Raw genomic sequence first — 26,305 nt, 5'->3', positions numbered from 1 at the left:
CATTAGAATAGATTCTCCCAACAGCTTTGGCCCTTAACATGGCTAGCTCCCCAAAAGTGGCTGGAATTATAATTGGTCTTGGCGGAAAGAAACACAGACTTTCTAGATACTTGGGTGATTTCTAACTTGCTGAACTTTCAAATTCAAATTCAGGACACAAAAGTGTTACCAAATGATTAGAAGTAAGCCAGACAGTCACTGATGCAAATTGTCATTGACAGATTTTATTAAACTTGTTTTAAAAGTCCAATTATTACTGTGTTAGAAGTAAGTCTGAATATCTCATATTTACAAACAAGTGGACCTGCCATTAATTTCAAGCAGTTTCTTGGACCACAAAATTCAATAAAAATCACTGGTGCTTCAGCACTATAAGACATCAACATTTTACTTCTTTACGCTCTCTTCCTCATTAAGGGGAAAGAACCTATTGCTAAAAGCAAACTACCAGTCTGTATGTGATTATTCAATTAACATGTACACTGACTGTCTTCCACATTTCTGACACCAACCAAAGTATGTTTATTTTTCCCGTCAAAATGTGAGCTTCAAGAAGACAGGGACTTTGTTTAGTTCACTAGTATAACCCCAGTACCTAGAAATGTCTGGCACACAGATGCTAAACAGTCATTTGTTGAATGAAAGAATTTCAATTAAAAATGTTTTATTAAAAACATTTTAGGCCTAGAATCCTTTATAAAGGCAGTTAACATTTAAATTCTGTTTTCCTCTTTCCATATGGATGAGTTTCCCAACAAAATTCCCTTGGGTCCTTACAATTGAAGTGATAAATGAATATACTTGCAAGAGCCAGGGCTCACTGCATATACAGCATCTGCCCACATGAGAATTTTTACTCATTGTTAGATGTAACACTCTCTTGTTGGACACAAAGTATACCATTGTATCAGGATCAAGCTGGAGATTCAGATCTCTTACCTATTCTTGTTAAACTGGATGGCAAAGTCTGTCATATGCTGCAGAGCTTTGTTGGTGAAGTTCATTTCCATGTAAATATGCCCTTGGCGGTGAGTGAATGTTCCTGAAATCTCCAAGCCTTTAGCCTTTACTGCAGGCAGCCAGACCTGAAACACAGTATAAAGCCCAATAACACCAGGAGAAGATTTGTCTCCATGCTGTTTTTTTTTTTAATAAATTAAGATGTTCACTTCCATAGGCAATATGGTGATTTTTATACCATGAATACAAATCAGATGCAAAAGGCTCTGAAAAAAGTTATATTTTCTGAATTTTAAGATCATTCTCAATTTTTACAAATCAAAAACAAGTCTATGGGTAGCTTTGGCTTCTTCTCCATCTTCTGTTCAATCTGGTCATTTTATTGCTTTTGAGTACTGCTACCAAATATATATACAAGGAAATGAGAAATAATGGGTAATAATGTTTTTCTGTTAGTAGCTATGTGTTTTTATGTAAATAGATTTGGTAAAAGGAAGAAACTGAATCTACTAATGAGAACAATACGTCTGTAATCTTTGAAGACTTTTTCATTATTACCAAAATGATTATCAATAATGTCCTTAAGGGAAAGAACCATGTCTCTTATATATTTTTAACTCTTGCTGTAATTTCTGGTAAGTAGCATTAATATGCTGCTTAAATAATCTGAGTGCCTAGTTTCTTTCTATAATTCATTCATTACCCAAACCCTGCCCTGGAACCTGTGCTATTCCTGCTCTGTATCAGTACAGGAAAAAAAAACAAAAAAAAACAAATCAAACAACCATGAGATACTGCTTTTTAATCTATTAGAGGATCAAAAATTCAAAAAGTCAATAATATCCAATGTTAAGAGAGAATACGAGGTATCTGGCACTCATATTTTGTTGCTGGGAATATAATCTGATACTACCTTTTTTGGAGGACCAGTGGTAATGTCTATTTTTTAATGTTTAAATGATAAAGCAAATTGCAAGTTTATCCTATAAACACACTTAAATATATACCTGCATAAATGTACACAAGAATGTTCCTTGCAAGGTAGTTATAACAGCAACAACAAGAGCAAGGAGAACAGCCTAAAGTCCATTATTATGAGAATGATTAAATAAATTATGGTACAAAAATATCATGGACAGCTATTCAATAGAATGTGGTAAAGAAAAAAAAAACAGGGTGCAGGACACTAGATCCATTGACTTAGTATTTTTAAAGTATATAAACATTTAAGAATATGCATGATCTTTTTTCTTCTGAAAAGACACATGAGAAAGTTTATAGTAACTACCTATGGACAATTTTCCATTTTGTATTGCTGTAGAACCTACATTTGTCATTTGTATATATTACTTTTATGCTCATTAATGCATTAAACCTGGTAATTAATTAGAAGTCTGAGGAGCTTCGTAAATACTCAATGCACAGCAATGCAAAGTCAAAAACAAGGTTCATTTAACTAAGACTCTTTGGCAGCCTTTTCCTTGCTGGTATATACTGGAAGAACTACAGGGATAATATCCAACATAGTAAACTTTACAATAAAACTGTTGAGTTTTGTCAAAACACCATGGCTTAGTTTTGAATCATATTTTTGGTTGTTTTATGCAATAGCTTTGGACACACATCTATGACTGCTGGAACAGACAACTGGTCTACATTTCTGTGGCAGGTGTCCTCCACAAGGAATCAAGATGGCCAAGCAGAGAATTCAGGAAGCAACAAAATATGATGGTTGTCATCTCAGAAAGGCACAGGGAAAAATCTGGGTGCTCTATTCTCAAAGGCTTAACAGAGCTTCATTTACTCGGAGGGTTTTTCCTTTTGAATTTCAATCTGAATGATAATCAAGAAAGGTTTAGACTAGAACAGCCCCTATGCCAGAAAGCTAAGTAAGAATTCTAAAAAGGCACACTACAATCCATGAAAACCAAATTTGAGAAATGGCACTCTAAAACCCATTTGTAATACCAATGGGGAAAAGGGAACTGAAGGAATGAGAAGTAAAAATTTGACTTCTCCATATTGTATTTTTCCCCTGCTTGTGTAACATACCAGATTTTCACTAGGTTGAATTCAGTGTCTACAAACTACACAGTATTAACAAGCAGAGAAACAAAACTCAAATACTTAATACTCTCAATTTTAAGTCTAATTATAAAAATGGCTAACGAAGATGCCAGTAGTGCCTCCTATTGCTATGTCTGAGGCCATCTTTTTTCTTCTTCTCAAATACTCTGCCAAAACCTTGAATTTATTACCAGTGGTAGTTACACTAATGTTAAAAGTATAAGTAATCTGCGTCTTGTCCACTAAGAAAATGTTGCTACACTATCTCTTTACTTACAGCTTTAGGAGCCACATATCCACCAGGTGCCATGCCTATCCCTGTGGAGAGTTCAAACAGGTCATTCAGACCACTGCTGACCACAGCAGGAGTAGGTGAAGGAGCAAAGGTTGCAGGCACTGATGATGGGATGAAGGACTGTCCCACCTGCAGGGGGGTGAAAAAAAGGTGGTGGGGGAAATACCAGGAAGAAAAGATCAATAGTCTTGTAAAAGTTGATACATATTTTAGTAGTACTGACAAAGCAGTGCAAAAACACTATAATTACAACATTCTTAGGAGTCAAATTGGTACACTCTTCGTCATTTTAATCATCACAGTGACTTTCACACTGAAGAGGGGCTTCATTCTTCACAGATACACACTCTTTAGAAACTATCAAGAGAGAACTCTCAGTAGGATACAGGAACACAGTGACCCAAGAGTATGTCTGATTATTTCCAATTTTAGCTTCCACGATTCTGTGCAAAAGGCCTACAGATACTCTAACAAAGCGGGAGTTTGTTTCTATAGGAAGAGGGAAAAATATCCAACTTAGACAGCAGTTCCATTTCCACTTGGGTCCAGCCAAGTCTTACTTCCCCAATTCAGGCATAAGAATCTAGTAGGAAGCTCTCCTGGGGGGAGAAGGATATTCATACCCCCAAAACTAATTCACTTATGAGGAGAGCCTCACTCACAGTCCCATTTACTCTCTCAAGTTCTTTCTAAATGACACCAGGGAATAAGAGCATCTCTAGCCAAGATGGGAGGTTCCATTTCCTTTAGCTCTTTAATGCCAGGAAGACAAAGATCCAGGTAGACACCAGATCGCCAATCCCTAAAGATATCCCTAAGCCAAATGTGGTGCATGACCCCAAAGATTTCATGTAACCCTATACTACTTTCTACTCTTCATATACCACTATAGAGGTTTTGGTGTGCAGTGCCAGATGGCAGTAGTGGCTGGTCTGAGAATGTGTGCATAGGAAAGGCATCAAACAGAGGGCAGCACTTCCCATGGTGAAAAAAAAGGATGGCACTTACTGCCGGACTTCCTCCAATGCCCCCGCCAAGGTCACTGCCAAGCTGAAAGAGAGAAGGGAGAGAGAGGAGAGACAGGTAGAGTTCATTTAGCTAAGTACTAGATGCCCATATAGAATCTGTGTAATTGTTCTATCAAGTTGCTAGAAATACATGCTATTCAACTTGTCTTCCAAAGCCTAAAGAAATTCTAGATTGTCAAGAATTATGTTTTTGGGGGACTGAGTGGTGGTGCTGGTGATAGTGATGGTGTATGGGAGCTTGGAGAAAAGCACTTGGAAAGAAGATGGATCTGGGACATCTCAGGGATGTGTCAAATCCTGTCTTTCCACTGGGTATATAGGCACAAACTCAAACAGTATTTAAAGAGTTTGCATATTACAAGAAACCCTATACCCAAGCAATAATATTTTGAATATTCTTTTTCTTTTAAAAGAAAATTAAGGGAGGAAAAAAAAAAAGCAAAGAAAAACCAAAATGTGTTCTGATCTACAAAACCTGTTGTCTCACTGAGATAGGTGGAAACCAAACCAGTATTAGGCTGAAATTTTAAGCTTCAAAAATTATAGGTGGTTGTGGCTCACATTCCCTTCATCCAGCGTATGGACAGATTAGTAGAAAAATGGGGACAAAAAGTAAATGAATAATAGGGGGGTATGGGATGTTCTGGGTGTTCTTTTTTATTTTTAATTCCTATATATATATATTTTTTTTTTTTGAGTAATGAAAATGTTAAAAAATTGATTGTGGTGATGAATGCACAACTATATGATGATATTGACCACACTCTTTGGATGACTGTATGGTATATGAATATGTCTCAATAAAATTGCATCAAAAATTATAGGTGGAACAAAAGTGACTTTAGAGTTTAAAACTTTCCTATGAAAGAAAATAGCTGGGAAAGAAAGATACCCTATGGGGGGAAGAAGTAGGAAGACACGCAATGGTTCCTATCTGTCTCACATTTAATACTACTAAGGAAAAACAGTGTGATTTATTTGGAGTATATCATTAAACAATGCTAAGTACTGGAGAGTTAGACTTAATGAATTAGCTAGCTGACAGGAATATAATTCCACACGGTCTTTATCTTGTCTTTTTTTCTCAGGGTTCTGATATAACTCACCCTGCAGTCAGTCTTCCATGACAAAAAGTATTAAAGAACTAAAGCTGAAAACAGCAGGCATGCAAGAAATGCAAAACACATACATATACAACTGCCATTTACAAAACAAAAAATTTTTTTTGCTATGGTTAACATTTGCATTCTCCCTAGTTTTCACATACTGTGTATCTGAAACTCCTCTTTGAATCACCAAATGTCTTGTCTGCTCTACAAAAGACTGTTTCTTTTGTTGTCTGTCATTTAGTGGAAGAAATCTGGAGATCCTTGTGCTGTGGTTGCATTAATTAAACAGAGTTGTAACGGGTCTTCAGGACTTGGGAAAGAGGATTTACAGTTAATCCTCACTATTTGTGGATTCCATATTCGTGAATTTGCCTACTCACTAAACTCTGTAGCCCCCAAATCATTTTGACTTTAAAACTAAAAATAAAAAAGAACACCCAGAACATCCCATACCCCCCTATTATTCATTTACTTTTTGTCCCCATTTTTCTACTCATCTGTCCATACACTGGATAAAGGTAAAAATTCTGAGTCAGCCAATGTGCATGTTCCCAGCTGAGGTCGAGTAAGGTGATGTGCTGTCTTCTTGTTTCACCTCTTATATTCTAAACAAATTTCCTTTTCACAGTATATTTAGTGCCACATTTTTAGCATGTCTATACTTGTTATTGGTGCTTCTGCTGTTAAAAATGGCTCCCAAGCAGAGTGCTGAAATGTGCCTTAAGATGTGCCTTACAGAGAAAATGTTAGACAAGCATCATTCAGGCATGAGTTATAGCGTTGTAGGCCATGAGATCAAAGTTAATGAATATATAATATGCAGTAAATAAGGTGGCTTTAAACAGAAATGCATACAAAACAAGGTTATGTATTGATTAGTTGACAAAAATGTGACCAGAGGCTCACAAGAACCCCACAGCCTGTATTTCCCCTAGAAGCAATGGTTCAGTATTCACTAATTCAGTGGTCATGACAACTCTATAAAACATAAATACTATAAATAATGAGAATCAATTGTATTTATCTTTTCAATAGATACAGTATATAAAAATGAACTGCCAAAAATTTAAAAACCACCTATAATGAAAAATAGCAAGACCTATGACAAAAATTTGCTTCCACTGTGATAGAAAATAACGTGGGCTGGTGATTCATAACTGGCATTTAATTAAGCCTGTTCTGCACTAAACTACAGAGTATTCCAAACCACAAAGAGCCAATATTTCCATAATCTGACTCCTGAAGAGTACCTTGTGGTTGGACATGGGATGAAAATTACAGGTTTAAACAAATAAAAAGGTCATCACAACCAAGAATTGGACAACTGGAAAAGTGTGAAAGTAGATAGAAAAGACGTTATTTATCTCCTTTCTCCCTATGTCTAGAATACCATACATCTGCAGGATGACATCTGAAAAACACAAAATTTCTGTTATTCAAACACACATATAACATTTACTGGAAACAAGATACTATGGGGAATGTAGAGATGCCAGGCAATGGGGGGAATATATAGATAAATAAGACCTAGGCTTTGTAAACTGTCAAGAGAAACAAAACATGAATACACAGCCATACAGAATATCTAAAAGTGGTAGTGTGCAAGTCAAATAGGTGAGCAAAATGAAGGGAGACATTTCTAAAATATCATAAACAAAGGCAGTCAGTATAAAGCACAATCAGGAAGAATGAGTAGTCCAATCAGGCTGGAACACGGCAGCAGATATGTGTAAAAAAGAGTGGAGGAAAATGCTTGTAAAGGCAGCCTGATTATGGGATGCCTTTAATTTTTAATTTCTCCTTCTTAGTCTAAGAGTCAGACTTTCCTAAAAGTGCTGAAAACTACTTCAATCAAGTTCCATCAACTGTGGTTTTCAACCTTAGATATACAATGGAATCAATCATCTGGGGAAGGTGGGGGGTGGGATTAAAAACACTGATGCCTGAGTCTCCTCCCCAGAGAGAGATTTAATTGTTCTGGGGTGAGACTGGGTATTAGAATTTTGAAAACATCCCCCAGGTGATTCAAAAGTACAATGCTGAAAACCACTGCCCTGGAGAATTAGCTATTATTTGGAGTCAGACAAGATTCATCTGTTTGGAAATTAATTTGGAGCTTACTCCTGAATAAAAAGGAAGCCAGTAAGAAAAAGAAAAACTCTTTCCAAGGAATGGGAGGAAAGACCAACACAAAAAACATGGGAAGGTACTCTGCAAAATGTCTTATTTGTCCAGATGTTTTGCTCTGGTTTTATGACTTTCTTGATAGGCTGGCTCCTCCTCCCCTCTACCACCCTCCTCCTTCTGGCCAAGCTTACAACCCAAACTTGAAAGAGACGGAATTCTTTATGGATCTGGTTGACACTCAATAGCAAGAAAGAAAAAACACTAGAAGGGAAACAGGAGTTTTATTAAATATGCTAAATTCAATAAAAGACATTGTGAAAAGGCCCTCATTGGTGGTGTCTAGACCAAAGGAAATAAAGCCCCTTTATGGCCCTTATTTTCTTAGATTTCATTCTCTTTATCTGTATTGTGAACATTATCTTAGCTGGAAAAAGATTTGAATGTACTCTCTCCTCTATGCTGCTTATCAATTTTATTCAAAACCACTGAAGAAACTGAATACTAATGATGATACTCCTTTGTTTATTTCAGTGTATCAGATACAACTCAGCTAAGAATCAAGAACTCTGATCTTAGAGAGACAGGTTCCGGAGGGTATCAGTGACATGTAGCCAGAAAACTAAAAGTTCATCTAACTGTGCTATGTCCAGAAAGAGATGAGAAAGAACAATTTCAATATATATCTTCTAACTAATAAAACTACAGCTTATTCAGACTTTATTCAACATCTTTCGACTGAGGAAGATTCTAAGGAGGGTTATCTTGCTCTCTGAAAACATGGTGAGGTGATAGCACAGTGATGGGTGCGAGTGACTAACAGGGAGATGTAAGCAAAGATGGAAGCCAAGTACCCAGTGAGTGGCCTCACCTATCTACAGTGACAAGCAGGATAAAGCAGATCTTCATCAAAAATACAAGAAAAGAAGAAACTGAACAAATACCCAGGAAGGTTATTATGTCAGCCATAACTAGCCATTAACCATTTCAGTTGGTGGTATTACTTGGAGTCAGTTCAGTTGGTGTTATTATTTGGAGTCAGACAAGATTCACCTGTTTGGAAATAAGCCAAGCCCATATTTATCAGTAAGGGCATCAAAAATCAGTCCAACTAGGACTTGTAAAAATTCAGAGTAATATTTGTTATCCAATGAGCTGGTGGGAGCCAGAAATGAAAAGGGATGGGTGTGCAGGACATGGCTTTCATCACAATCTTAGTTATCCAGGAACTGGGTTTCTGTTGTTACGGATGTCTCCAGGAGCTCGCCACTTCCTACTGTTCCCATGACTGCCTTTATAAGGCTACCATTTTCTCCATGAAGGAAATTATGACAACCATAGGCCAACCAAATCAGAATACAAGAAGAGGAAGGAAAGAGAGGTGTCAATTTCAGGATCTAAATATTTCAAATGCTGAAAACTGAGCACAATTTTTCTGAAGGTCTGTAGATGATAAAGCTGAAGGATTCCCTAGTCTAAAGTTTCTGCTAGTGGTATACTTCCCCCATTCTCAACCTAAATCATAGTAGTTGTACTAATTAAATGACACTGAGAATATCACTAACGTTTGGCCACTACCACTTCACCATGCCGAAGTAGTGCTGAACGAGACTCGGTTCATGTTGAACTACTAAATAATGTGTTGCTGCACTGTTAATTTGGTAATTGGATAGAAAGTGGCGATTTCTCGGTGACTTATTGTAAACTATGGTCTAAAGGAATTTCAGCCTCATTACACTGAGTTCTACAACAGAGCCAGGTTAAGTCAAGAGTTTGGCAGCTGAACCTGCATACAGCTCTAGTTCAGTTACAGATACCAAAAGAAAATGCCCTCATTCTATGCCAATGTGGGACAACAGCAGAAATAAAGAGAGAGAATGCAAGACTGGAGTTCTATAACAGAACAAATGGAACGAGTCTTCCTAATTCCAATTAAAAAACAAACAAAAAAAACATTCATAAAAGAGTATCAACTGGGATGGCCACCAGGCAGGCAATAAATTTCCTGCAAATTATCAAAATGACTGTTTGGATTAGTCCCTTTAAGGCACATCTGGGAAGTCCAAAGTACATCTAACAGCATTTAAAATAGTAAAGTTATATCTGAAGACATTCTCTTAATTACAGGTTTAGATCTTAAGCTCAGTCATTTTCTTTGCTCCTATTTAAAGTCACTGCCTCTTTATCTGATGCTTTCTAGAACTGACTCAATTTAAAGATGCCTAAGAAACATTCCAGGTCATACAGCTTACAAATAGCTCTGTTATTCAGGAGTCAAAATAGAATGATATAAAAATAAAATACAATGATTCCATCACAAACAATAAAATTTACACCAAAATCCAATTCATGTCAGAAATCTCAATCTGTGTTTTCCCCATTTGCATTTAGATTTTAGAAGGTACACACCTTCTCCTAAGTGAAGGTATGGTATTTCAGCTACTAAGCTATACGTTTTAATAGATCTTCAAAGCCATTCAAGAACAAAGATGGGGGAGTTAGGCTCCAGGGGTCCATCCTGCCACAGAAGCTTTGAAAAACCAGCAAGAACTAGCAGAAACATCTTCCTCAAAACTCTAGAAAATATTAACAGGGTGAGAGCCAAATCAAGAAAAAGGCAACTTAAAAACAGTAAGAGCTGTAGCCCACAGAATCCTTTGAAATTTGTTCTATAGCTACTTGTTAAGTTGTAATTTGAAAGTTATCAACTTTTTTGTATATGTTGTATTTCGCAATAAGAAAATAACTGAAACTACGGTGCTGTAACTCTTAACATTTTTGGACATTTTCCTATATAACTACTATATATATATATATATAAATATATAAAACATGTATACATTGTATTTCACAATAAGGAAATAACTGAAACTAGGAACCCATAACGTCCTTTGAAATTTGCTCTCTACTTGTTAAACTGCACTTGGAAAGTTATCACTTCTATGTATATATGTTATATTCTACAATAAAAATTTGATTTAACTTAAAAAAAAAAAAAAAACTAAGAAAATCTCATGGTGCCCTTGCTGCTCCCCCCACCCCCACCACCCTACCATCCCCTCAGCGTCTTGGCATGGAGCTGGCCTACACTTCTAGTGCAGGTCCCTGGTCCTGGTTCTAGAAGGAGCACAGTAACTCCCGTGCACATATTAGGGTGCATGTATGACTGCGCCAATCTGTCTGGGAGCAGGAAGAAAGACTGAATCAGGACACACATCGCAGGCTTACTGTCCCAGAGTTTGCCAAGTGCCTAGAGGTGGTTCCCAGAGCAATCTACAGAACACTGTGGGGGAACAATCAGCTGTGGGACATTTAGGGTAGCACCTGGCAACACGAGGAAACACTTTTTCCTAGGGGAGTGAAGAATTTGTAGCTGTGTAAATGGGGGAATCCCTGGGGCCACAAGCATGCCCAGGACAAGATGCATGCAGAGAAAAGACTGGGGAGGATCCTATGCTTCTTCCTTGGGCTACTCTCTAAACTCATTATCAGGACAGCTAAGCTCTGAAAGAAAACACGAAGGCCAATCTGCAAAGACTGGGAATGGCATTCAAGGAAAATCTGTCATAACACTAGCTGGATACAAGCTTAAGGAACAGACTCCTTGGAATCTAAATTCCAGCAATCAACACATTAAAATACCAAATGTCCAGGTTGCAACAAAAGAGTACAAAACATACAAAGAAACAGGAAGCTATGACCCATGTTAAGGAGAAGATTAAAACATTAGAAACCATCAATGAGGAGGACCATACCTGGGACATACTAGACAAAGACTTTTTAAGAAATACCCCTAAACGTGCTCAAAGAGCTAAAAGGAATCATGGACCAAGAACTAAAAGACATGAGGAAAATGACAGATGAACACAAAGAGAATATCAAAAAAAGAGACAGATATAATGAAAAAGAACCAAACATAGCTAAAGACCACAGTAACAGAAAATTCCCTTTAGAGTTCAGCAGCAGATTGGAACTGGCAGAAGAGAGAATCTGTGAACTTGAAGGTAAAACAACAGAAATCATTCAGTCTGAGGAGCAGAAAGAATGAAAAAAAGTGAACAGAGTATATATATATATTATGTTATATATAACACATATATAATGAAGATACACATTTTTATGATATATAATTCATGTACATGTTTAAAGGCACACCCACTGCTTTTCCATTTCCCAGAAGTAAACACTTTTCTTTTAGCTGTTTTTTTACTCTATATTTCTAAATCATATGCTAATATGCTTCTACTGCCATTTCTTAATTAATCTGTTTTAAGCATTTTCTACTGACTTTCTATTTTAAAGAATGTTGCTCATATATGCCACTCTCGTTGGCTTTTTCTCCATGCTACTAATACATTTGTTTGTAGTCCCTTTGTTGATATTTTTGCAACACCGAGTAACATACTAAAATTTTATTTCTTGTTTCTCCTACTCTGATGCTTCACTTTTTTAAAATAGAGATGTGCTGGTTTGAATGTACTATGTCCCCCAGAAAAAGCCATATTCTTTGAAGCAATCTTGTGGGGGAGACATAGTAGTGGGGATTAAGTTGGAACATTTGGATTAGGTTGTCTGCATGGAAATGTGCCCCACTCAACTGTAGGGGATAATTCTGATGAGATATTTCCATGGAGGCATGGCCCTACCCATTCAGGGTGGGCCTTGATCAGTGAAGCCATATAAATGAGCTGACGGGCAGAGGGAACTCAGTGCAGCTGTAAGTGACATTTTGAAGAGGGACACTTTGAAGAAAGCACAGGAGCTGCAGATGAGAGACATTTTGAAGACGGCCATTGAAAGCAGACTCTTGCTGCGGAGAAACTAAGCGAGGACAAACACCCCGAGAGCAACTAAGAGTGACATTTTTGAGTAACTGCAGCCTAGAGAGGAACATCCTGGGAGAAAGCCATTTTGAAACCAGAACTTTGGAGCAGACGCCAGCCGCTTGCCTTCCCAGCTAACAGAGATTTTCCGGACACCATTGGCCATCCTCCAGTGAAGGTACCCAATTGCTGATGTGTTACCTTGGAAACTTTATGGCCTTAAGACTGTAACTGTGTAACCAAATAAACCTCCTTCTATAAAAGCCAGTCCATCTCTGGTGTTTTGCATTCTGGCAGCATTAGCAAACTAAAACAGGAGATATTAACACCCTTTGCTACCCTCCCATTCTTCCACCCATTACCTTCCAACTACCATTTCTAAATTTATTTTTGCATTATCAAGGTTAATATGCACATTCTGTTCTGAAATCAAAATTGTTATTCATGTTTCTACAATTTTAAAATTTGAAAATTAATAGCATTCAAACTACACTATCGCATAATAATTTTCATGAGAAATCTAGACATCAGAGTAATAACATTTCCATTATTGTGTTGCCTTTTGCAGAGTTTGTAATTGCCTTTATTTTTATCTTGCACTCTGCCTTTATAATAGTCTAAATTTTTTTTTTACCATATGCACCTAATCAAGAATTCTGCTGAGTCTCTCTATCCTGGATACCTCCTTCCAAGGCCCTATATCCTCCAGCTCTTATCTATGGGATACTACCAAGGTCCAGACCTGTGAAACATTATCAAGTGTACAAATATATGCATTGTCGGAGTCCCAAAGGAGAAGAAAGAGAAAGGGGCAGAGAAAATACTCAAAGAAATAATGGTTGAAAACTTCCCAAATTTAATGAAAGGCACTACACATACATACATATCTAAGAAGTTCAACAAAATCCAAAACAGGATAAACCCAAATAGTCACACACCAAGACATACTAAAATCACACTGTCCAGTGCCAAAGAATCCTGAAAGCCACAAGAGAGAAGAAATGCACCACATACAAAAGAATCTCAATAAGATTAAGTACCGACTTCTCACTGGAAACCATGGAGGCAAAAAGACAGTAGTATGATATATTTTAAGTCCTAAAGGAAAAAAAGGCCACCGATGATCTTTTATGAAGCAAAATTGTCTTTCAAAAATGAGGAATAGTTTAAGATAGTTTATTCCCAGATAAACAAAAGCTCATCACCACTAGACTGGCCCTACAAGAAATGCTAAAAGGTTGAAAGAAAAGGACACAGATTGAAAATGCCAGTACTATCACATTTTTGGTTTGTAACTATACTTTTCACTTCCTATGGGATCTAAAATGAAATTGCATAAAAGGTAATGATGAACCAATGGTTTTGAACTAATAATGTATAAATATGTAGTCTGTGTGGGGATGGAGGGATACTGGAATATAGTTTGTGTATTCTATTGAAGTTAAGTTGGTTTCAAACCAAATGATCGTTACAGATTTAAGATAATTAGTTATATTAGCATAATGGATACAGGGTTTCTGGTTGGGGTGATGGTAAAGTTCTGGTGAAGAATGATGGTGAGGCTAGCACAACACTGTGAATGTAATTAAGCCCACAGAATGTTATGTATTGTAGTAGTTGAGATGAGCACGTTTATGTTGTACATGTTTTCATAATCAAATTTTTTTTAAAAAAAGGGCACCTAAAAAGACAACAATTAAATTATTAGATCCTGGACTGGATCTAATTAATGGAGGAGAAAAAGCTCAAAAAGACATTATTGGGACATATGAAAAAATTGGAATATAGACTATAAACTTTCTATCAATGTTAAACTTCTTGAACTTGATAACTGTAAGTGGTTACATAAATGAATATCCTTGTTCAAAGGAAATGTACAGAAGTATTATGTGTTCAAGGAGCATGATATATATGACCAACTCTCAAATGTTTACAAAACGGATGGACAGTTAGATAGATAGAATGATACAGCAAATGTGGCAAAATGTTAAAATTGGTGGATCTGGGGCATTGAGGTAGGGGTGGGAGGTATGCAGGAGTTCTCTGTATGAGTTTTGTGTTTTTGCAACTGTCTTGGTAAGTTTGAAATTATTTCAAAATAAAAAAACTTAAGGGAAAAAATACTCAGAAATGTATCATAAAATATAACTAATCAAATCAGTGAAAAGAATCTGTAACTATGCAAAAGTTATTAAATAAAGTGGTGACTGAGAATAAACTTGACATGGAATAGCACAAATGAGTTGAGATGAGGTCATACAAAAAGACCAGGACAAAGACTCCTTAACTTGAGGGAAAAAGATTTATATCAGCAGAAACGCAGGGAGTGTAAAGATTACTTCTGGACATGGGACAGAGAACAGAATGTGGTAAAGTCCATAGAATAGCCACTGCAGGGCTCTTAGGTCTGACAAAACTCAGTGTTGAATACAGTAAGATTCCACAGGAGAAGCTCTGCAACCTGCCTTATTTTCCCTTGTAACATCTACTATCTGACTGTATGTACTTGTTTTATCATGTTCCACCTCCAACTAGAATGTAAGCTTGCAAGAGCTATTTTGTTCACAACTATATTCCTTGTACACAGAATAGTAGTTATATATAATAAGCACGCAAATACTCACTGAATTTATAAATGCATGTTCTAGTAACCATATAAAGTAGGGCTACTAGCAATATGGATTCTTGGGGAAACAATTTTGTAATGAATCATTTTATTGAAGAAAATTATCACAAAAGGGACAGAAGGCTGACAAAATTGTTTACCAACTGGCCTAGAGCACCAATTCTGCATCAACATTGCGAACACATATGACTAAAACAACTGGGGGAAAAAACGAACCCCTCCATCCTCCAGTCAAAGCCCTTTCCAGGGAAGAAATGTATCACCTGAGTGGTTTTGATAGCCAGTTTTTAGCAGAAGAATGTCCTGTACATCATTTAATTGCCCTGAAAGTACTTTATCAAAAAACTCATTGCCAGATAGACTGGCAGATGCGATTTCAAGGTTCTTCTTAAGAGGACAAGACAAATAATTTTGCTCCTTTTGCTGCAAGAGAGGTATATGAACTTAGTTCCTCGTTTCACATATGAATAAACTTTCAAACTCACACAGGGCAATCCTTCAGGGCAAGCAAGCCTTATGTTTTATCTTTAAAATTCATGCAATTTTACATTCTAAGTCATAACATATCAGTGTTCATTCTGTGTTTATGTAAAACCAACTGTGAAAGATGATGAGTCAGATTTATCCTGCAGGTTCAAATGTACCCCATACTTAGTACTCTAGAGACTGTGTACCCCAGTTTGAGAAGGACCAAAGTTAGGTGCAGCTGGACTAGAAGGTGACTGTTAAAACAAACTAGAGGAATCACAGAATAGTGGAAAGAGTAGAAACTGAAGTCCTGGGTTCAAATCCCAACACTGTGACTCACTAGCTATATGAAGCTCAGTTTTCTGTAAAATGGGGCCCAATACCAATTACTTACCAAGTGTCCACTGTGTAACATGCACTTTTCTAAGTGTGATTTATAGAATTATCTTATTTGTCACAACAGCCCAAGGGGAATACCAACATCACATTCAACAGATGTGGAAACTCAGGCAGAGAAATTAAGTGACTTGCCCAAGATCAGAGAGTTGCTTGCAGGGTTGTCTTGAGGATTCAAAATTATAAAAGTTCTAGCACAGGGACTGGCACATAAATAGGCAATCAATAACTGATAATTATTCCAACACTGCCTGAGGCCAGTCCTAACTAACCCTATGCATTGATAAAAAAAAGATACAGTGGTTACAGAAGCCACACTGAAGAATTTACTGGGCAAAACTGGGCAATAACTTACAGAGATTTCTCCAAAACAATGCCAACCCTAAAAACAAAACTCTTAAATCACTGCAAAACTCCTCCAGAGGAAGAAAAACAAAGTGTAAAACCAAGAAGTATGATGGAATTTCCTGTGGGCTTAAAAAGAAAAACTATTACTAAAGTAGTTTATGATTTAAAATATCTGAAAGTCAAAAACCTGTAGGGAACAGTGTAGAATGTTTTGAAAAACATACACTGGGAGTCAGGAAAAGGCAGTTTTTCCTCTATTCCACTTTACGCCAGCTGAGCAGATTAAGCACATTTTTCTAACAAGAAACTCTTCTTCAGCATAGAGACAGGGCACTCTAGATAATGCTTCCTTTCCATTCTTGAAGCACAATACCACCATTTATCTAATAGAGTAATGCACAGCACCTTGGACAAACAAAAGGTTTTAATTTAACCAAGGTCTTTTCTGACAGCCAGAAAATAAAGGCAACAAATATTCAAGATTCAATTATTACTTTAACATTCCTCACAGATGTCAGACTCATTCATACAAGGTGTAGCTCTATAGTGCATGTGCAAGCGTTAACACACATGGGCATCAGGTCACCATCCACAGTACGCCAAAGCAGAAGGATCTGCTGTGAGAAAAGTTATACTACCTAGAACGAGCAGATTCTTACACTAATTATAAGAGCCATCAAAAGACACATATATGGCATCTAAAACAAACCCGAATGACTACTTTTGCAAGCCAAATCAAAATAGTATACTCTCATATTGAACAAATAGAACAGATAACCAGGTATGTTACATTACCAGAAACCACTTCATATCAAAGTGACAGTTAAGTAATACTAACAGAGGAAACTATTTGTAGAGCCAAAGAGAACACAGTGAAGGGCAAGCAAGAAATAAGGATGGGGGACTAGTTTCCAGTAAGAATCCTAAAAAGAAGATGCAGGAAATCCATTTTGACTTAAGTCCTATCACGAATAATTCCATTTTTAAAATCTGGAGCTCTGCCTAACTCTATGATTTTCAAAGATACCTGTCTCCTAAAATAAGAAGTATAGAAGAATCACCCGGGAGACCTCGTGTCTGTGTGTATTTCTTTATATTACAGCAATATCCCCACCCCCTCCTCTCTGGTTTAAGAATCACAGCTGCTATGAATCACTAGCATTGACGGAATAAGGCTGGAGCCTTCAGGTGTGTTGTGGCCAATAATAATGGTAATAATAACTGATAACTATTTTCCTGAATGACAGTTCGAGAAAAAGTCACAGTTCACTAAAATCTCAAAATTTTACAAATGTGTTAATAAAAGAAGGTGAAGTAGAATAACATCTGGGTGGATCATCAGAACATGAAAAGGAAAGAATAAAAATATCTCCCAGTAAATGTCAAGTTTTAAGACAGAGGAACAGAAAATGGGTAAGCAATACAAAATACAAAATGCTCCCAAATTTTAGTCTCCAATTATGAAAAACAAGTGAAAGTAAAAAGAACGCTGGAACTAAATTTAAATAGGTCAAATTCAACTTCCCGCCAACTTCAGATAGGCCTAATGGCCTAACAGAAAATCACAATGGAGATGAATCCTGGAGAGGAAGAACAAAGGTCAAGTCAGAGAGGTCTGTTTTTGTAGGAGATGCCAAAGAGGCTTGCCAGAATATAATTTTTCTTGTGGAAGTCCACTGCCCTGGCTTAGATATCAATTCTTAACAGTTATACCTAACTCTGTTTGGAATTTCATTTGACTCAATATTCTCAACACTGCGTGCAAAATTAAAATTATTTGGATAACTTTTTTAAAAAGACCAACATCTAGGCCCTGTCTCCCAGAGATTAACTGTTCTAGGGTTGGGCCTAAGCACTGATAGTAATTTTTAATATGGTACTAACATGGTATACTCATTATGCAGCCAGAGCTTAGACTCATAAAGCCTGAAGAGGTTAGGGTTGCCACATAGTAGTACTCCATCTGCTGGACACCACTGACCTCTATGGGGGAGATTCAGTTAGAAACCCAATGAAGAAAGAAGCACAACAGTCTCAGAGGCCTTTGACAGCCTTTCTGAAATTATCACTAGCTAATCTGGGTGCTGACTGCCAGGCAACCACAAAATTCTAATCCTGGCCATATTTTATATAGGGGTCTCAGTCAAATTCGACTCTTAGCCACACTATTCTTCACAGAACGTAAAAGGAAGACCTTTAACAAAACAATTTCAAGAGATTCTTGCCCTGCCTCAATTAATTTGGGGTAGCAGAGGAGCCCTCTTTCCAGGAATGAGTTTATTACTGAAGTCGAAAGAAGTAGTCATCTGGTCTATCAGCAGCTAATAGGCTAAACAGTAAACTGATGAACAGTTCAGAGTGGTCACAGATACTCTATGCCCTTACTATGCAAAGTGTGGTCCATAGACCAGCAGCATCGGCATCACCTGGGAGCTTGTTAGAGAACAATACCTTGTGATGTTCTCTGAAAATGAACCTTGGCTCTCTAAGAAAACATATATTTAATCATGTACAGATCCAAAGCAAAATAAGATTTTCATTCCTTCTCCTTTGAATTTTGGGATATAAAATAAATTCAAGAAAACTGCATGTAAATAAAGGTTTCTGCAGTTATAACATTCAGGATACCAATTTAAATACAAAAGTCAAGAAAAGCTAAAATTTATAGCTACATAGGAACATGACTGGGCCTACAAATCCAACTGGAAAAACAACTCATTTCCTAATCCCAAAGAACATCTTTTATCAAAGCAAAGAAAAAGAAGGAAAAATAAAGAAAGGAAAAAAGTCTATGTGGTCCTACAAATCAAGCAAGTTCTAACAGCTTTTCTATCTGAATTAATACTTGCAGGGATTCTAACAGATGCCTGGATAGCTAAGTAAAACATAAATACAAAACTCACAGGTTTTGAGGGTCAGCAAGAGATAATAAAAAGTCAAACGGATATAACACATCTCTTTCCTCCATGCTAAAGTGAATCAAGAATAAAGAGTGTAGAATCCTGGGCCTGGAAACATCAAAATACAGGGCCCCTTTCTTCCCTTCATACCTCCAACTTACTCTCTTCACCACTCTTAGAATCAATGTAGTAGGTCATCAAGGAAAGTAACAAGTAAGGCTGTTAAGGCACGAACTTGAGTCCGCAAAATTCAACTTGAGGTTGATGTGTCAACAGAACAGGAAAAGTCATTTTAATGTTTATAAGGGATTCCTAGGAGCCTCTACAAATAATGAAATATTCATTTGTCAGTTTACTGTATCTATCCAAAGGCTATCCAAAAATGCAAGATGGTCATATGAGGAAGCTATTCTGCTTATCATGATCAATCAACCCCATTCATTAAAGATATGAAAGAAAAGCAAATGGTTATATACCCAAGAAAGACAATAGGAGTGCTCAGCTGGGTCAATATAAGCTGGAGTCCAAAGCCTGAGCAGTACATAGACTCTGGAAACAGTCACCTTCCATGAGTAAAACACATAGAGATGTGACTGTAACCCTATGTCCTTAGACTCTCCACTAGCTGAGAAGTAAACGCCCCTGTACTGGCTGGCATGAATCCCCTGCATAATACTTGCAGAAGATGCTTGTGTAAGTTACACAGAGAGAGGTTGTTTTTGTTTATGTTATCTCTGAGATCATATATCTTTATATCTATGGCATCTGCCTTCAAATTTCTGATGCTTGAAAATAAATCAAACTTTTTGGCATCTTTAGAGTCATCAATAAGATAAATATCTTACTTGCAAGTTTCTAATTAAAAGAATTTCTCTAATTCCACCAGAGTAAGTACCCAGTTTGCAGGGAGCTTTCTGATGAGACCTGTTATCCTGGCTTTCTCTCCACAGAAGGAAAGTCATTCTTAATATTTTTCATTTGTTTTGTATAACAACAAAAAATAATTTAGGTTTTGATGATGGCATATATTCACAAATCCTCTGGACTTTGGAGCCTTTTAGTATTAGAATCCTGGAAGCTAATTAAATTGGAAGTATGACTGGAGGTGGGGGAGGAGAGAAAGGGGAAAAAGAACCAATCAAGTAGTTTTCCCAAATTCTATAAACGTATGGTTTTACACAAATGGCTCAAATGTCTGCTTCAAAACATTTTGGAATTAGGGTATAAGCCAATAAAACATAAAAAGGGCAAAGGCTTGAAAGCTTCAAAATAGGATGATCTCTACAAGGTCACTTCAATGCTGTTCAGGTCAAAAGGGAAATTTACAGGTGCAATCCAGAGTTAGGAAGTGGAAACCATAAGCAGCTCTGGAAAGGTTACTAAACATTAAGATTGTGGAACAAGAGGTTGGTTAAACACCAAAAGTTCTATTTAGAGGCAGGACAACAAATAGTCATACACTGGCAGATACAGCCCATACCAATAATGAAGAGTACTATAATTAACTCTAAAGACAAATAATCCTGTCCTTTATCAAAGGACATTACTATTCACCAAGGAAAGGTCTAGTTCTAAAAAGCTGAGTAATTTAAAGTTCTCTAGCATATTGAGAACTAAAACTAATCAAAAGAAAGGGGGGAGAAAGATGCTTACCAGACTATCTAGTCCTCCTCCCAAGAGATCCACCGCTCCCATCTGCATAGAGGATACCTGTGGTACATTGACTGGAGGACCGAGGTCAAGGTTCAACAGGTCCCCCAGAAGGTCACCTTGAGAGGGGATAACTTGAGGCTGTTCCAGGTTGGTTGCAGAGGTGGTACCAACAGGACTGTCACCTGCATCAGTGCTGCAGAGAAGAGGAGAAAAGAGAAGTCAGTTTCAACAAGGACGTAAAAACGAGGCAACAAAAGTGAATGTCAAATATATAACTGTAAAACACAGGAGAGAAAAAAACTGATTTTATAATCTTTTGTTTATGTATATGCAGAGATAATAGCAATTTTTGTCTTTATCAAAATAGAGTTGAAAAAAATGAAAGTAAATATATAGTATGTAGCTTAGTCAATTTTAATTGAACACCTACCTTATGAGGGAGCACTAAAATGAACACTCTGAAGAAACACAGAAGAAAGAAGAAATAAGGTCCTTGTCCACAGATAATTTACAATCTAACAAAAAAGTAAGCATTCATAAAAATGACTGAAAAGACATTCATTGTATTAACACAGCATAAAAGAGTATTGTGTGACTCTACATACTGACAGGATATAGCAGAGAAGAAGAAAAAAACAAAAACAAAAACAAAACAAAATACCCAGGGGTGGCTGATTCTAAAAACTTCCTAGAAGAAGAGTGTTACAACTAGATTATGAGGAGGAATGGTGTAGTTATTTAGAACTACAGGGGGACACCTTCCAAAAGAGGAAAGGATGATTTCTGTAAAGGCACAGAAATGAACAATATGACTTCAGGGGTGGAAAAAAAAAAAGTTATCTTGTCAAGAGCAGAGATTAGGATTGGTGAGATATGGGGGAAGAGAAAATGGTTTTGGGGAAATAGAACTTTGAAGACTAGTTTGGGGAGTTAATTTTTGATATAATAGACAATGCAGAATCACTCTTACTTCTTGAGCAAAGAATAAACAAAATAAAAATACCATTAGAAGAACATTATTCTAGCAGCCATGTATATAATGGACTGAAAGAAATTGGGAGAACAGAGACAAAGATCAGCTAAGAGTAATCTGAATTGCTACTGCTATCACCTGTATATGAGGTAATAAAAGCCTTACAGCTCTGAAAATAAAAAGGAAATGGTGAATCTTAAGAGACAATAAAAAGACTAGCAGGGGGAAATCATGATCTTTTCAGTTAATGGTGCTACATCAACTGGAGAGCTGCATAGAAAAAATGGAATCTTGATCCCAACATCTCACAACATAAACAAAAATTAAGAGATGAATCAGATTTAAAAGTAAAAGGCAGAGCCTAGATGAAACTTAGGAGAATAACTTTATGACCTAAGAGTAAATATAGGTTTCTACAAAAAGCACTAACCATAAAAGAAAAAAAAATTGATAAAGTAGATTTCATTAAAATTAAGAATTTCTCTTCTTCAATTCCACTCCTATACAGATACCCAAGAGAAATGGGTATGTAAGTCTACCAAAAGACATAAACAAGAAATGTTCATAACAGCTTTACTCATAAAACCCCAAACCAGAAATAACCCAAAAGTACATCAATAGGAGAAGATATAAATTGTGGCATACTCACACAACAGAATAATACACACTAATAAAAAACAGAACTACTGATAACACAACACAGATTAATCCCATAGACAATATGTTGAGTGAAAGAAGACACAAAAGAGCACATGGTTTCATTTATATGACTCAAGAACAAGGAAAACTAATCTATATTGACAGAAGTCAGAATAGTAGTTATGCCTGGAGGGTGGGTATTAACAACAAAGAGGCATGACAAACCTTCTAGGGTGCTGGAAATATTCTATATCTGATCCGGGTGGTGGCTATATGAGTGTGTGTGTGTGTGTGTGTATGCAAAAATTAATCAGCCTAAACACTAAAGATTAGATAAGATTATTGTAATTTATACATCAATTTAAAAAGTAAAAAAACGAAAAAAAAGCACACATTCCCACAGAAAATTCCAGGCCCAGACTGTTTCACTGGGACTTCTTCCAAACATTTAAGGAAAAAGTAGCATCAACCTTACATAAACTCTAAAAGAGAATAAAGTCCAACAGACAACAGAGAACTGAGACAATTTAAAAGTAGTTCAGGCTGTTTACTGAATGACATTAAAGAATCATTTCCACTTTTGTTAAGCTTCATAAAATACTGTGATTATTAGTTTTTTAAAGCCCTTATCTGTTAAGAGATACCAAGAAAAGTACTTATGGGTGGAATGATACAGTGGCTGAGATCTGATTTAAAATAGTCTAGCCCCCTCAAAAAAAATTGTAGGAGTAATAAATGAAAACAAGATTGGCAAAATATTGAAACTGCTGAAACTGAGTGATGGGTGCATGTGAGTTTGTTACATCATTCTATCCTGCATGATTTTTAACTTTACATAAGAAGAAGTAAAAAACACATTGCAAAAAGATTAGTGAACAAATGAGTGTTTTCCTAAAAAAATAAAAATTAAAAAAAAAAAGCCTAGGTAGGTTTCAGTAACACTTGAACACAGAGGACAAAGGAGAATGAAGAATCAAACTATGGGGGAAAAAAACAACAAAAATTAAGAAGCAGAAGACTAGTGATGCTCCTAATATCACAGGGGAATCTGGAAGGATGATAGGAAAAATGATATTCTCAGTTCTCTATTGTTTCAAGTAACGAAAACAAGTAGAGAAGTCCAACAGATGGCTAAAGACAAGGCACTGGCAGTCAGAGTTACATAATTAAACTTTGGAGGAAATCACATACACATCTCAAGTGAAATCACCAGAGTTAACAGTGTCTGTCTGGAGTGTGGTGGTAGGAACAGGGAATCTAGAATCAGAAGACTGAGATCAAGTGATCAGTATCACTAACTACTAGTTGCATAACGCTCATTAAGTGACAACTTCTCTGAGACAAGTTTCCTCATCAGTAAAATCTTAACAGTTATCACCAAAACACAGGATTATATTATAGTGAGGATCAAATAAGAACATGGTGTTAACTGTAAAGCCCTATAATATATCAGTGGTAGCTTTGGTTAGTAGATCAGTTCCCTAAGGGAATACACAGAGAAGCACAGAAAGAGAAGGTTCAGACAGAGCCTTATGATACAACCAAGATTAATGATCAGACAGAATAAAAATGGAACTGCAAAGACTGAAGAGAGAAAGATGACTTAGGAGGAAAGAGTGCCAAGGAAGTCATGATTAGAAGTATCTAGATGGAAGGGTAGCAAAATATAGCCAAATATTAAGAAAGAAGTCAAAAAGTGAAGTGCTTTCATATACATCTGATGAGGAATATATGAAATCTCCACAAAAATAATCTCTACACATGAAACACCATCATCTTAAGACACATGCCATTTAGGAAATGTGGCAGAATACAAAATAAATAAAAGGCAGAATAGGTAACAAAGCACAAATTTTCCTTAATTATAATGGAAAGAGGAGAAACATGAGAAGATAAAATGAGCTTGATGAAGAGACAGTTGATCCTGTTTCTAAAAGTTAAATGTGGTAAGTTATTAGCATGCATTCTTTTGAAACAGAAAATACAAGAAAATTAAAAGCTTTTCCCCTTATGAGCTCATGGGAAATAACTGCACAACTGTCATCAAAGCAATATTTTTAAAAGGAAATAACCGCACAACTGTCATCAAAGCGGTATTTTAAAATGTCTAAATTAGACAACTATTTACCGCCTCACACCCATAAAATAACTAAAAACTCTTAGTAGAGGAGGCAATACCCAAGTAAAAAGCACTTCTTTCTCAACTGACTTTAAAAGGCTTTAAGTGATATAAGCATTTTTTAATCTCTAGAAGAGGCAGAATAAGGTTTTAAAGTGTTGCTTTATTTCATGTCAGATGCACAGCACTTATTTACCTTATGCTGAAGAGAACTAATTAATGTCAGCACTACTATGGGTACGCCATTTAAGGCAAGGTGTCATCCCAATTTATATCAAAGGGGAGCTTCTACATTTGTGTTTTCTTTAAAAACAAACATAAAAGACAGACAAAAATAGGTAAATGAAGGTTAATCAAAAAGGAACCACATAAGGAATCATGAAGGTAACAACAAATTAAAGGCTACTTATCAGATAAAGATCTTATGTAAGGGATTGTATCTCTTTTTAGATAGTTTAAATATTGATTCTCTTTCCTTATGTCATAAAAAGGGTTGTTTTAGTTTGTTGGTTTGTTTCACTTCCCTCCTTCCATTTGAGGGTCAAAACTTATCAGGAAAAAAGCTAGGTTAAGTGGTACATAAACATGGTTACAGAGGTGTGGTGGATTGAAGCTATTATGCACCACAGAAAAGGCCATGTTCTTTTAAGCCATTCCTGTGGGTGCAGACCTATTGTAGGTGGGACCCATTGATTAGGTTATTTCAACTGAGGAGTTGCTCCAAGGTGGGTCTTAATCCTTTTACTGGAGTCCTTTAAGAGAGATGAAATTAAGAGAAACTCACAGAGAAAAAGCCCCCAGAGGAGCTGAGAAAAACAGCCACTGAAGCCAGAAGCTGAAAGCAACAGAACCTGGGAGGGAAGGACCAGCAGAAGCCAGTCATATGCCCTCCCATGTGACAGAGGTGTCCCAGATGCTGGCAGCTTTTCTTCAGAGAAGGTGTCTTCCTCTTGATGCCTTAATTTGGACATTTTCACAGTCTTAGAACTGTAAATTTATAAGCTAATAAATTATAAAAGCCAACCCATTTGTGGTATATTGTATTCCAACAGCTTTAGCAAAATGAAAGTTTTAGCAAACTTTAGCAAACTGAAACAAGAGGCAAGCTATAACAGATACTCCACACCTATATAAAAACTTGAAGCACAGACTGGAAGACATTCTTAGAAGTCAAACAGGCATATCTAGAGAGAATGCTAAATATGTTTGCATACAAGGACCAATATCCAAACTTATTACGAAGCCACAAGTCTTCTTTGGGTTAAAATCACAGTTCTTGCCCAATAAAGCCAAAGATTCAACTAAATTAAAGGTTAACAAAAGATTAATCATCATTTACTTGGCTGTTGCCTGTTGTCCTTTACTTTTTGTTTATCTGTGCTCACAGTCTGTTTAAATAAAGCCCAAAATGCTGACTACACTAATTTGTAAAGCAATAAATCATATGCTTTGGCCACTCATGAACCATTTAAACAGCAATATACATCAGGCAATGGTACAAGACACCGATTAACGGAAGCCCAATTATTCTAACCACTCTGGGGTCAATTTCTACTTAGATTTAAGGTTTGTTATGATGAAGGAAGGAGAGTCTGAAAAGATTCCAAGATGTCCATTATAGGAGTTCATTGGACTATTTAAAATTTAAACAGTTTTAAGATCGCAGCAAAGCAAGAGTTCCATGTTACCCAAGAGCCTGTTCATAATAGACTTTCCTTACTGATGTGATCATTTTAATTTGTTAAAAAAGGTACAGGTAACTGAAAAACTATGTTCA

The 26,305-nt window shown here is 36.5% G+C and overlaps 1 protein-coding gene across 5 annotated transcripts in view; it reads right to left on the bottom strand.

Annotated features, from left to right (window-relative positions):
* The window catches only part of AP2B1 (adaptor related protein complex 2 subunit beta 1), a 141,656-nt gene that overhangs the window by 57,248 nt on the left and 58,103 nt on the right, over positions 1 to 26,305 (bottom strand). For 4 of the 5 annotated variants that reach the window (XM_037810841.1, XM_037810840.1, XM_037810842.1 and 1 more), the window contains 4 exons: positions 20,798 to 20,990; positions 4,331 to 4,372; positions 3,305 to 3,451; positions 940 to 1,085 (listed from right to left, as the gene is read on the bottom strand). In XM_037810841.1, the coding sequence (XP_037666769.1) occupies positions 940 to 1,085; positions 3,305 to 3,451; positions 4,331 to 4,372; positions 20,798 to 20,990 (528 nt within the window). The remainder of the gene's footprint in view (positions 1 to 939; positions 1,086 to 3,304; positions 3,452 to 4,330; positions 4,373 to 20,797; positions 20,991 to 26,305) is intronic. The other variant, XM_037810844.1, reaches the window with a different exon arrangement.

Source organism: Choloepus didactylus, chromosome 18, assembly GCF_015220235.1.
Source record: "Choloepus didactylus isolate mChoDid1 chromosome 18, mChoDid1.pri, whole genome shotgun sequence".
NCBI classification, from domain to species: Eukaryota; Metazoa; Chordata; class Mammalia; order Pilosa; family Megalonychidae; genus Choloepus; species Choloepus didactylus.
The sequence above is the reverse complement of the archived record's forward strand: the minus strand, read 5'-3'. Positions and strand labels throughout refer to the sequence as shown.